Source organism: Populus alba, chromosome 5 (assembly GCF_005239225.2).
Source record: "Populus alba chromosome 5, ASM523922v2, whole genome shotgun sequence".
In the NCBI taxonomy this organism is placed as follows: domain Eukaryota; kingdom Viridiplantae; phylum Streptophyta; class Magnoliopsida; order Malpighiales; family Salicaceae; genus Populus; species Populus alba.
The window spans coordinates 1,434,086-1,446,882 of record NC_133288.1 but is presented as its reverse complement, the minus strand read 5'-3'; the positions used below and the strand labels follow the sequence as shown (position 1 = coordinate 1,446,882).

The 12,797-nt window shown below is 36.2% G+C and overlaps 3 protein-coding genes and 2 non-coding genes across 5 annotated transcripts; 1 reads left to right on the top strand and 4 right to left on the bottom strand.

Moving 5' to 3' along the window:
- The first annotated feature begins 924 nt into the window (after window positions 1–924).
- Window positions 925–3,104, top strand: LOC118047676 (pentatricopeptide repeat-containing protein At1g09190). The gene has a single exon (XM_035057024.2). It carries the CDS (start codon window positions 1,011–1,013, stop codon window positions 2,466–2,468), a length of 1,458 nt encoding a protein of 485 aa, XP_034912915.1. The 5' UTR covers window positions 925–1,010; the 3' UTR covers window positions 2,469–3,104.
- Window positions 3,105–7,043: 3,939 nt separating this feature from the next.
- On the bottom strand, window positions 7,044–8,147 carry LOC118047675 (uncharacterized). Its single transcript, XM_035057023.2, has 4 exons — window positions 8,008–8,147; window positions 7,837–7,901; window positions 7,520–7,745; window positions 7,044–7,420 (listed from the first exon to the last, which is right to left on the bottom strand). The coding sequence occupies exons 1-4, from the start codon at window positions 8,084–8,086 to the stop codon at window positions 7,305–7,307; spliced, it is 486 nt and encodes a 161-aa protein (XP_034912914.1). The 5' UTR covers window positions 8,087–8,147; the 3' UTR covers window positions 7,044–7,304.
- A 267-nt stretch (window positions 8,148–8,414) lies between these two features.
- Window positions 8,415–8,487, bottom strand: TRNAA-AGC (transfer RNA alanine (anticodon AGC)). The gene has a single exon. It is a non-coding gene; the product is annotated as a tRNA-Ala (tRNA).
- A 1,805-nt stretch (window positions 8,488–10,292) lies between these two features.
- On the bottom strand, window positions 10,293–12,791 carry LOC118047672 (small COPII coat GTPase SAR1A). Its single transcript, XM_035057021.2, has 3 exons — window positions 12,550–12,791; window positions 11,651–11,782; window positions 10,293–10,850 (listed from the first exon to the last, which is right to left on the bottom strand). Exons 1-3 carry the CDS (start codon window positions 12,676–12,678, stop codon window positions 10,530–10,532), a joined length of 582 nt encoding a protein of 193 aa, XP_034912912.1. The 5' UTR covers window positions 12,679–12,791; the 3' UTR covers window positions 10,293–10,529.
- Window positions 11,236–11,357, bottom strand: LOC118047743 (small nucleolar RNA snoR83). The gene has a single exon (XR_004687363.1). It is a non-coding gene; the product is annotated as a small nucleolar RNA snoR83 (small nucleolar RNA).
- Window positions 12,792–12,797: the final 6 nt, after the last annotated feature.

The following is a 12,797-nucleotide window of genomic DNA, read 5'->3' as shown; positions in this document are numbered from 1 at the left end:
CAACAAACTTGTTTTACCACATATTACCTTTCCACTTGGATTTTGTTCGTCGTGTGGCCACTTACAAAGCTTCTGAATACCATTTGCTCCGGGAGCCAGCATGCCAGAACCAGAATTTGTGTATAGAAGACGAACCACCTGGATAGAGAAATGAGAAGGTTGACATATTATCAGACTAGAAAATCAGGCGGTACAACATGAACATTAGAAGAATCGCAAAGCACCTTGCTGGAGGTGCCTGTGCTGTCAGGCAAGGTAACCAATCCACAATCCCCGGGATCTACAATTTCAGCCATCGGCCATGGTTTCGTTTTGTCAATCACATCATTGCAGTTATTGATGTTGATTGTAAATGAGTTAAAAAACAAAAAAAAATCCATATTAATACTAAGTGTTTATAAGTGTAGGCCAGTGTCGGTTTTTATTGTATAGAAAGTTAAGTGAAAACCATGGTAAATAAGTTTTATTAATGGATTTTTTAATGAATATTTATAATATTAAAAGATAACATTTGATATTTAATATATTTAAATAATATTTTTTTGATATTTATAACTGTTAAAAAATAAAACTAAATAGTAGTTTTTTAATTTAATTTAAAATATAATTATTTCATTAATAAGTTATATGAGTTCTATATGGCGACTAATTAGAATACTCTTCAAATATTATTATTGAATATAACATTAGATTTTTAAGTTTAATTCATTAATATTATATTTGTCTGTTTTAACATGTTAATTTAAAATTTAATCAACTTAAAATCTAATTTAAATTAAAATTTTAAAAAAACTTATTTCAAATAACTTAACTGAACTTAAAACATAAATTTAAAATCTTTTTCAATTTCATTATCTATTGGTCTGTTTTCAAAACCAAGCTAACCTTATAATAAAGTTAAAACCATAAAACAAGAAGGGCTTAGCCATTTTTAAATTACAGTTAATGAACTCCCGCCAAACCCCAGCTTACTTTAAATTTCTGTTACAAGTAAAACAGAAAGAGGAAGGATGAGCAGAGCTTGCAGGGAGATTGAGCGCAACATCTTGCGCCTTCTCCACGGGCGCGAAACCCGAACACATCTCCGTGAGATACATGCACATTTCCTTCGACATGGTCTCAACCAACTCAACCAAATCCTTTCCCATTTCGTCTCCATTTGCGGGTCACTAAACAAAATGGCCTATGCGAATCGGATTTTTAAGCAAACCCAGAACCCCACTATAATCCTATTCAATGCAATGATTAAAGGGTATTCTTTAAATGGACCCTTTGAAGAGTCTTTCCGTTTGTTTTCTTCAATGAAAAATCGAGGTATTTGGCCGGATGAGTACACACTTGCGCCTTTGCTCAAGGCGTGTTCAAGTCTTGGTGTGCTTCAACTTGGGAAATGTATACACAAGGAGGTTCTTGTTGTTGGGTTCGAGGGTTTTAGCGCAATAAGAATTGGGGTTATAGAGTTGTATAGTTCTTGTGGGGTAATGGAAGATGCTGAGAAAGTGTTTGATGAAATGTATCAAAGAGATGTGATTGTTTGGAATTTGATGATTCGTGGGTTTTGTAAGAGAGGGGATGTTGATACGGGGTTGTGTTTGTTCAGACAGATGAGAAAGCGGAGTGTTGTTTCATGGAATATCATGATTTCTTGCCTAGCACAAAGTCGGCGGGATAGTGAAGCTTTAGGACTTTTTCATGATATGATGGATTGGGGATTTAAGCCGGATGAGGCAACCGTAGTTACTGTTCTGCCTATTTGTGCTCGTTTGGGTTCTGTTGATGTTGGGAAATGGATTCATTCTTATGCAAAATCAAGTGGGCTTTATCGAGATTTTGTAGCTGTGGGCAATGCACTAGTGGATTTTTACAATAAGTCCGGCATGTTTGAGACTGCTAGAAGGGTATTTGATGAGATGCCTCGAAAGAACGTGATTTCTTGGAACACATTAATTTCGGGTTTGGCTTTTAATGGGAATGGTGAACTCGGGGTTGAATTGTTGGAGGAGATGATGAACGAAGGGGTAAGCCCCAATGATGCGACATTTGTTGGGGTTTTATCGTGTTGTGCTCATGCAGGACTGTTTGAAAGAGGGAGGGAATTGCTTGCTTCAATGGTGGAGCATCATCAAATCGAGCCTAAACTTGAGCACTATGGATGCATGGTTGATCTCCTAGGGCGTAGTGGATGTGTGAGGGAGGCTTATGATCTGATTAGAAGCATGCCCGGAGGAACTCCAAATGCTGCTCTATGGGGTTCCTTGCTTAGTGCTTGCCGTACTCATGGTGATGTAGAGCTTGCACACCTTGCAGTAAAAGAGCTTATTGATCTTGAACCATGGAATTCTGGCAACTATGTGTTGTTGTCGAATATGTATGCAGAGGAAGAGAGATGGGACAAAGTTGCAAATGTACGAGGGATGATGAGGGAGAAGAATGTCAAGAAGAAACCAGGGCAGAGTGTTATTGGATAAGTCTGCAGTGTTACTTTGATTGAGCGATTATTCTTGATTCTCACACTGGCTATACCGTGTGTCCTTCACAGCAAGGCTTGCAATTCAAGAATGAACGAAGCATCTAACAACCTTTTAACATCCTGCATAAGTTCAAAGGAGTTTCAGCAAGCAAAGCTGCACGAATGCCTGTGGATGTGCAAGGAGGGGAGAATTTGCGAAAGTAGTAGAAAACCTAGCAAGGAAATTCAGGGCGGCGGACTAACACTAAATACTATTTTGGCCGATTTATTTTCAAGACAATCAAATCTAGAGGGTACCTGTTTCAACCCCTAATTTCTTTTAACATAAATGGTCCCTCATTTTATTGTTATAAAAAGCTTGTGAGACAGTACTTGTCAAATCTCATAAAAGCATGAATACCAGTTCCTCAAGCTTCCAGCATGTGTATGGCTGTGCTGTGTAGAAGATTGTGTATTGGGTCATGGTTGCCGTGGAATTATGGAAACGGCAACGAAGGGCAGTGGAATGTATGTTTAAAAGCTTTGTTAAGCGGTAAGATGTAGAAAGGCTAGTACAGAGCATCTGTCAATTCATGATTTTAGGACTACCATTTTAATAAAATGAAGCTCAAACTGCTGATTTTATCCATTTTATGTTTAATTCCATTCTGTTTTGTGAAGATTGTTAAACCGAAGAAAGTTATTCCATGAGAGAAAGAGAAAGAGTAATGAAACAAGGAATTATTTATTCATAAGGGAAGTCTTACACAAACCAACTTTCTTCATCAAAAGGAATAACAAACTGCGACACAAACCAGGACCCAGTAGGAGCTGAGAAACAGGAAGCCCTAAATGGCCATATTAACAAGCAAAAAGCAACTGTGTAAAAGATCCAACTTCCCTATTAATAACTTGCCGACATCCAATGTTTAACCACCATTACAACAGGAATAGAAATTAACAGGTTGTTTCTTAATAGAAACAGAAGGCTTTTCTTCAGCTTTCACACTGACAGAAGGAACAGCAGCATACCATGGTTTATTCTCTACTGGAGTTTCCAACTTCACATTCCCTGTCTTGACTTCCTCCTTTGGTGTAGCAAACACAGGCCTTGCATAGCTTCTTCCTGAAGAAAAAGCTGCTCTCTCTCTGATCCATTTGCTTAAATTTTGCCAGAAAAACTTCAATAACTTTCTAGTGTGGTGGTAGAAAAAACAACAATGGTGGAATGCTATATATAGAGGACTATATGAGACTTCCTGTTTTCTTCATTTAATAGAAGTGTGACCTCTCGTTTTATGTTGACATGCATTAATGTTTGAAACCCTCTAGGAATCAAAGTATTCAGGTTGGTGCAATGCACCTTTTAAGTGAAGCCAATGATTTCGATTTCTTAGTTAATGAATTCAATAATGCTTCACAATTACCATGAATTTTTTAGTGAATGTGTTTATGGAAACCCATGATTTTTTTTTTTTTGGAAACAATAATTAATCTTCTGGTCATAATTAATATATGTTTTAAAGTTGTAAAAAAAAAAAAAAATTCAAACTTTTCAATTTAAGTGGTTGAATTTACCATGTTTATAAAATTCAATTTAGAGTTAGATTGGAATACAGGATGGATGAGTTGGCTCATTAGTTACCGAGTAAACTTAATTTTTTATTTAGAAAAAACACTTGGAAACAATGTTTGATAAAATAAAAATAGTTTTATTTTGATAGAAAAAAGATTTCTAACACAAATCTAACTACATACCAATACTAAAACAATTGACCAAAAACAGATCCACTTCTAGGACTCAAAAGCACAAAGGAAACAATGAACAATACTTAAAAACTACGTACCAATACTAAAACAATTGACCTAAAACATTCAAACCTTCTTTCCCCTCTGTATTGACTCTAACTCAAACATGCACCCCTTGTTTAATTACTGCTACCAACTTCAGCCTTGACAGGATCCTCTTTCTTGTTACCAGAAGCATTATTCTGTGATGTAATGTTTATGACTATTTGCTCGAAGTTGTTCATAATTTAGCTGGATTTGTTCATAATTTGCTCGAAGTTGTTCATAATTCACTGAAAATTGCTCATGTTTTTTGGTGAAATAAGCTATGTGTTGTTCATAATTTGCCGAGAATCGCTTGTATTTTTCAGTGAGATGAGCAGTGTGTTGTTATAATGCCACGAGCTCTTGATACTGGGTGTTCGATACTGATTGAGAGCTCCCATCAGTTGAGACATCATGGGCCGCCCGCAAGTTTTCGGCCGTAGTGTTAGAGAGTTCGATTATCGGATTTTTATTGGGTCCACTAGACGATCCTGTTTCTATCCACAAATCCGGATCAAAATCCGGTTGGGTCGAAGTATCGTCCCATATTTCTCCAACAAATTAACAGGCTGTTTCTTAACAGAAACATTAGGCTTTTCTTCAGCTTTCACACTGACAGAAGGAACAGCACACCACACCGTGGCTTATTCTCTACTGAAGTTTCCAACTTCACATTCCTTGTCTCGACTTCCTCCTTTGGTGTAGCAAACGCAGGCCTTGCATAGCTACTTTCTGAAGAAAAGCTGCTCTCTCTCTGATCCATTGCTTAAATTTTGCCAGAAAAACTTCAGTAGTAACTTTCTAGTGTGGTGGTCGAAAAAACAAAAATGATGGAATGTTATAAATAGAGGACTCTATGAGACTTCCTGTTTTCTTCATTTAATATCGAAGTGTGACCTCTCGTTTTATGTTGACATGCATTAATGTTTGAAACCTCTAGTCATCAGAGTATTGATCAGGTTGGTGCAACCTCTTACATGCAGCCACTGTTTTCAATTTCTTAGGTACTGAAATTTAATAATGTTTCACAATTACCAAGAATTTTTAGTGAATGTTAGTTTTGGTAAACCAAATTTCTTTTTATGGGAAACAATCATTAATCTTCTGGTCATATTGAATATATGTTTTAAAGTTTAAATATATGGTATTCAAAATTTTCAATTTAAGCGGTTGAATCTACCATGTTTATAAGGACCAACTTAATTAGGGTTTAGCTGAGTTCAAGAAGAGGGTTGCTAGTTGGGTGGATTGACTCATTGATCAGCGAGTCAACTTGATTTTTTATTTACAAAAAATACTTGAAACAATATTTAGTAAAAGAAAAACTGGTCGAAATAAAACCTCACTAAAACATAACTTGTCAAGTTAAGTGAGGTTTTATAACTATTTTTTTGAATGATTCTGGAAAGAAGAGGTAGGAATCATTTATTTTGATATTTCAAACACAAATCTAACTACGTACCGATACCAAAACAATTGACCAAAAACAGATTCACTTCAAGGACTCAAAAGCACAAAGGAAACAACGAACAATACTCAAAAACTACGTACCGATACTAAAACAATCGACCGAAACAGGGTAGCTAAAACATTCAAACCTTCTTTCCCTCTTTATTGACTCTAACTCAAACATGCACCCCTTGTTTAATTACTGCTACCAACTTCAGCCTTGACAGGCTCCTCTTTCTTGTTACCAGAAGCATCCTCGTCTTCCTTCTCCTCAGTCTTCACGTCCTGAGGAGCAACGGCAGGAGATTCAACCTCTTGCACCACCACAGTTTCAGGCTGAGTAGTGACTTCCTCCTTTGGCACCTCTACACTGCAGGCGCTCTTTGATGAGCAGCTCTGGCACGCCATATCTTCAACTTAGTTTGCTGAAATCTTTGCTTACAATGTAAAAGGAAAGGTTGCTTAATTTGGTAGTGATGAAGAAGTGACATGGAATGTTGAGCAATTTATAGGCTGTATCCATTTAATGAGCGTAACGTGTTAGGCAGTGAAATGGCTTCAGTTCTTGTAAGAAAAGGATCTCATTGGCTTTTCTTGTGAGAAAACTATAATGTTACTGATAATTGCTTGATTATAGACTAACGAAGGCTAGCTGTTATGGTATAATTAAGAACAAAAACGTTTGAAAATTTTCAGTTAATGGTTTGCGTGATTATCTCTACTAGTCAATTTGTTTCTATTCATTCCTCAATTTCATCTCCACTTTAACGGCAACCGTTTTCTTTTTACGGAATAGTGACGCCCTTTTACTTTATATCTGTGCTTTACAAGCTGAGGAATATCCTCATCAATGCTTGAGATCAGGCCAGTGAATTTTCTCAGAAGAAGGCCCCGTATTTAGTATGTAGCCCATAAGAAATAGTGATGGCCATTCGATGTCTAGGAATGTCATCCAGATTCCAACAAGCAAGTTCTCCACAAGCTAAAAATATTCCTCCTGCATGCACTGGCATGGTTCATTACAAAAGCCTCTTGTTCTGATGGTTAACTCACTGTATCCAAATATAAAGGTCATGTCTGGAGTTCAACCACTGAAAGAATATACTTCTGATCTGATGTTGCATAGGTCATTTTGATCTATTCCTTAACTTTGCTTTAATTATTGATCGATGAATCATCATCTTAATTGGATCAATTGCAGAAGAGGTAGAAAAGAATAATCAGGAAAAAAAAGTACAAAAAAGTAGGTCTATCTTTTGAACAAAATATCTTGACACCAAGTATATATTCTATAACAATTTTGAAAGTAAAATCAACTTCACATAACATAGATTCCATATATAACTGTAATCCCTTCATAAATTCTCTCATTTTAGAACTTGGATGGCATGTTTACAAGTCCTGTAGTATATTCTTGCAATTTGATGAGTTACATTACAGGAGCAATATCCACCACCAAATAAACAAAGCCAAGGCATAGAATCCAACCAAGTTGGGCAAGCTTGATGCACTACTTGTTTCACCATTGATGTACCTCGCCACATTGAAGTCACCTACAGTAAACAGGAACATGTTATATTCTTGTGCCATTGTCAAACAGTGCATAAGTACCCTCCTCAAGCGATCTTAAAGCCCCACCCCGCGTATCGTCAAGGAAATTCAGAAGAATAAATTCTCCTAGATGGTGTCCTAAGGATCGAACTCAGAAGTTAAACGAGGGTTTAGTGATCCATAAGTACCGTGAAACAAAAGTACTGTGAAACAAAAAGAGAACAGCAGTGCTATTACCTCTTTGGCTAGTGGAGCTGCAACCAGCACTCAGAGCATAAGTTATGTCTCTTACAGTCGCCTTATTATAGAAAAGAAAATCTGATATCACATCGTTAATGCAACTCAGCGCTGATCTTGTCTCAGCTAAGCAAGGTCCATTACAGAATAGGTCAGTTGCTTCAGGAGGTACATTAAGATTCCCACTCTGTGTTAATCTATACGCCTCGTGACATCCTGAATAAATCTGCATGCCATCTAGCCCAACTTGTAAACAACAACAATTCAAAAAAAAAAAAAAAAACACAACCAGGGATGGAAATGAGCTAGTTGCTTACAATCTTGTTATTCAAACACAACAATGCTTTAGCAACCGTCTGTCCGGGGACAACCTGAGCATATCCTGCTTAGTGTTGAATCCAAGAAAGCATAAAGAATGTCAAGAAAAGGATCACATGAGGATTGGGAGGGAAAAAAATGAATGTTTAAGTGATGGTGATTGGTATAACCTGTGTAGCAGCACAATCTGGCCATGAAAATTAGAGTGAAGGCAAGGAATTTTAGTTTTGGCAAAGCTAAGATTGCCATTACAACTTGAAAAGATGAAAACCACTCTCGAATTGGTAGAACAAATTGAATAAGAGGGACAATGCAGCTAGCTATAAGAAGTAGTACAAATTATTATTATTATTTTGGGGGATATGTAATATTGGAATGGTAGTTGAACTAGGTAGCCTGCTGTACTTTAGGCAAAATGGCAAGGAACAAATGGACTAAAAAAGGAAGTTATGTAGGCGGGTAAGCCACCAAACTTGTGCTTGTTTTGGAAGCCTAGAAGTCAAAATTGAGAAATAAAGTTGACATCATCTATGTTTGTTTTCTTCATGTTATCTTTAAAAAAAAAAGAAAAAAAGGATGGAGATGCGGGGTATCGATCCCCGTACCTCTCGCATGCTAAGCGAGCGCTCTACCATCTGAGCTACATCCCCATTCTGGAAAGGTTCAAGTTATATCTATACTTATAGAATAGTTTGTCTTTTTGTAGTTTCATATATTTGTTACTTGTAGTTAAATAATCCCCATCTGAGCTCTAAACATAATTTAAAATAGCTTGAATGAACTTGCGGATTGACTATTGATGCATATGATAGGGCAGATTGCCCATTGGAGATTTCGGACGTCTTTTGGTTCATGATTGCCTGGTTGAGTCGTCTGGATTCTGTGAAGGTATATTTTGTTTGTTTTTGGTAGTTCTGCTTTGTGGGGTTTTGTTGAGACTTGAAAACATTGCTTGCGTGAGTTGACCAGGTACATCAGTCCAGAGCTCAGCTGGACTCGGTAGCCAATGTTCAAGAGACCAAGTGAAATAATAGCTCATAAATTGAGAGTGAATCCATGTTTGTTCGTTGAGGGATTTTGAACTGCTGTTTTACAGAATTTCATTTTGGCTAACAAAGGCTTGAATCAATATCCCACCAGAGTTCTATCATTTGCAAGGCCTGCAATGGCGTGTAGATGGTGAGATTTTTATCAAATACTTAGAAATTGAAGTCAAAGGCTACTACTATTAAGGAGGTACATGACACTTTGATTCTTGATGTTTATAGTTGATGGAGACGGGTTTGAAGAAGATGATAGTTCTGTGGATCTTCCATAATTGGATCATGCATGTAATTTAACGGTCTCGTGTATGAACAAGTGGAACAGAGCTTGCTCAAGAAAAGATATGTCCACGCCAAACGACCAGTCTGGCAAAAAATGGAAGGCCATGATAGAGACCAAAATAGACTAGAAGGAGAAATGCTTGAGGTTTGATAACAGAGGAGAGTATATTGATGGAGGTTTTAAGAAGTGCTGCTAATGGTATTTGGATGGAGAAACCACGCCACAATAGAATAGAATAGTGTTGTTGAGCGCAAGAACAAAGAAGCCAGTAATGAACAGGCCAAACATGAGGTTCCATTTTAGGCTGCTTTATGCTGCTATTTACTCGATCAATCGTGGACCATCGGTTCCTTTGAAACACAGATCACCCGAGAAAGTATGGATTGGAAAAGAGGTTAAACTTTCTCTCAGGTTTTGGTTGTGTTTCCTTGTGTTCATACAAATTTTGGTATTCATACTAAATTTAATGTCAAGTCTAAAAAATGTTTCTTTACTAGTGGCTACGAGGAGAATCATTTGAATTCTAATTGTGTGATGATCAGAATAGGAAAATAATTATAACTCCACATCCATCTAACCTGCACCGTGATAGGTTTGTCAGGTTTTATAACCGTGATTATTATTAATTATAACAAAACTAGGTTATAATATGTATATTGACTGTTAATTTTAAAAAAAAATTAAAAATTTTTTTTTTTTTTCATCTGATTGTTAACTTAAAGCTTGTGTGTTTTAGATCGTTAACTAAAAAAGCGAAGATTCAGGTTACAAACAACAGACTGCTTTTTTGAGGTCAATGGAAATGACCCTCAAGATACTTGATCCGAGAAAAGGAACCATTTTCAAGAACAACACCCTCTTGTCGGTGGAGAATCTTGTGCCCTACCATAGGATACTTAAGGGCACCAGATTTACATTTCACTCACAAAAAACAAAAATGGACAATGCAAAGGTATCATGTTTTACCGGAAAAAAATCACTTTCCCCCTAATGTGGAACAACAGAAGATACAAAATTGCAGTAAACAGCAAATTGAATACAAGATTCTTGTGGCATTGAGTTCATGGGAAACAATGGACATGCCATTTGGTAACAAACTCAAGAGTCAAGGAAGAGATAAAGCAGCAGGGAATAAGAAGTGTTGACAATTTTCATTGCTGATAACAGGCCACAAATCATCAATCGGTTCTGGGTTTTCTTTCAATTATGGACATGAGGTAGCATGTATGCCATTTTACTGGAAACAAAGGACCAAACAACGTGGAAATACCTTCAACCATGATTATACAAAGACGATGTCTGACCAATACAGTATGCAACATCATTGAGCTTAAGAGCTAAACAGATCTTCATTTCCTATAGCTCACTACTTGATATACTGAGAAAGCCACCTAAAACCCTCTCCATAGCCCATTTTGCGGACAATGCTACACATGAATACCTCAAGGGGACGGACATTTGAGTCGACCAAGTTCACCTTACCCTTGCCAGTGGTGAAGTTGGTGAGACCCAGGTTGTAACGCAACTCATCTTCTGAGGCAGCATATGGGATATCAATCTTGTTGCCCAAAACAAGAAAGGGGACATTGGCTAATGCTTCATCAGAGAGGAGAGCATCCAATTCTTTCTTGGCCTCTGCGAATCTCTCTTTGTCATAAGCATCCACCAGGTAAATAACAGCATCCACCTTCACATGCAAAGAACTTAATGTCAAAACTCAGCAGGACAACACAGAAAGAACAAACCAATCTGACAAGAACATTCTAACAGTCATCTATTCATCATGTAACAAAAACTTGAAACAACTAAGAAATCATGTGAGAACAAGTGGGGCAAACAGGAATCCCAGGAGAACACAATAAAATTCACCCAGATGATTCTTAAATAAAGGTTGATAATACGCCATTTTATCAATGCAGTTATTCATACACTACCAATTACCAAAAGTGTAAAAAGTAAACAAATGAAAACCAGGGCATTCTATGTTTCAAAGTAGAAAATAAGAATGCAGATCATCTCTCTTAGCAGCCAACAAGAGTCTGCAAAAATTATCCTGAAAGCAAAAAGAAAGCAAATGTATGGTGAGGTACTAGTGAAACACATTGCAAAGACCAAAAGTGCTATCAGCTAACTCCCATTTCATTATTAGCCTCCCATGAATCAGATAATCACAAAATCCAATATTATCTGGGTTATGGAGGCAGGGTATCTCCCATATGAATATTATTAACACTTGGGACGTTAACATATCCAAACTAATCACACAGTAACTTACACTTCCTTGACCTTTTTATGCAGCTTCACCAGATTTCTGAACTATTTCAACAAAATTCCAGACCTTAACATCACCAGATGTGAGAAAACAACACAAAATAGCAAATATCAATCACAAGTATTGAAATTACGTTTGCAATCACAATGAACTACCAATCCCCAAATTGAAACCAAAAACCTATATACAATTTTGGGAGAGAGTAAATAAACAACCTTGGCATAGTAATCTTTCCAAACTCGACGAGCAATCTGATGTCCACCCAAATCAAAAGCCTTGAACTTGATTTTGCCAATGCTCAATTCCTCAGATGTTGGATACTGTGTTGGCTGATGTTGCACCAATCTCTGCTCACACACAAATTCAATAACGAAAACCATTTAAAAAGTTAATTCATTTCTTCAAACTTCCAATTATAGAATCGAGATTTTACACTCCGAACAAACCCCATTTCATTTTTCATTTTTCATTTTTTGTGACCTAGAAATTAAATATAACAAATAAAGAAATTGAACATCAGTTGTTAATTTTATTTTATTTTTCAAGTTGAAGAACTTTAAATAAACAACGAGAGCCAAAGTTTTGACATAAAGGCAGTGGTTTATTAAAAAATCAAACTTTCTTTATATTTTTTATTTCAACTAGAGACAAAATCAAACAAAAACCCAATTAGCCAAAAAACTTTAGTAACAAGCAAAGTTCCATCTTTTCCCATCTTGAGAAAAAAAAATTAACAAAAAAAATACAGTTTATATTGACTTCTTAGCATAAAAACAACTTAAAAAAAAAATTAAAGTTCCAGCCTTTATTCAATGTTCCTGCATTTCTCAGCAACCAAACAAAACACAGATTGAAAAAAAATCATAAACATAATAAAAAAACCAGTAATTCAATGAAAAATAAAATGAAATAAATAAAAAATACCTCATTTTATTCAATCTCAACAAAATTTAACAAAAACCAGTTCGTATTTTAATCCAAAGTAGCCATAAATTTACTAAAAACAGTTAAAGCTTCAATCTTTAAGCCTAAAAATTCAATATTCAAGCAATTTATCAGCAAACTAACAGGACCCAGAAAGTAAAACATACCAGAAATTAAATGAAAAAAGTACCTCATCCTTTAACATGTGAAGCAAAGTGGTTTTGCCAGCATTATCAAGACCTAAAAACAGGATCTTGGCTTCTTTTTGCCATAAACCAAGTGATGCTAGCACCCCATAAAACCAATCAACCAAAAACATTTGTCTTATATAAAATTTCTAGCTTGAATTAATCAATTTTTGTTGGATTAAAAAAAAACGGGAGAGAAAGAGAGAGAGAATGCTGGAAGTTTTTGAGAGTTAGAGAGTATAGAGAGAGA

Bases quoted from the DNA above. Each gene is read 5' to 3' on its own strand.
- LOC118047676 (XM_035057024.2), top strand. From the start codon at position 1,011: ATGAGCAGAGCTTGCAGGGAGATTGAGCGCAACATCTTGCGCCTTCTC.
- LOC118047675 (XM_035057023.2), bottom strand. From the start codon at position 8,086: ATGGCAATCTTAGCTTTGCCAAAACTAAAATTCCTTGCCTTCACTCTA. The intron at 7,902-8,007 runs GTTATACCAATC...AACACTAAGCAG, and splicing joins CAGATTGTGCTGCTACACAG to GATATGCTCAGGTTGTCCCC. The intron at 7,746-7,836 runs GTAAGCAACTAG...GATGGCATGCAG, and splicing joins TGTGTTTGAATAACAAGATT to ATTTATTCAGGATGTCACGA.
- LOC118047672 (XM_035057021.2), bottom strand. From the start codon at position 12,678: ATGTTTTTGGTTGATTGGTTTTATGGGGTGCTAGCATCACTTGGTTTA. The intron at 11,783-12,549 runs GTACTTTTTTCA...GTGTGTGAGCAG, and splicing joins TTCACATGTTAAAGGATGAG to AGATTGGTGCAACATCAGCC. The intron at 10,851-11,650 runs GTTGTTTATTTA...TTGCATGTGAAG, and splicing joins GGAAAGATTACTATGCCAAG to GTGGATGCTGTTATTTACCT.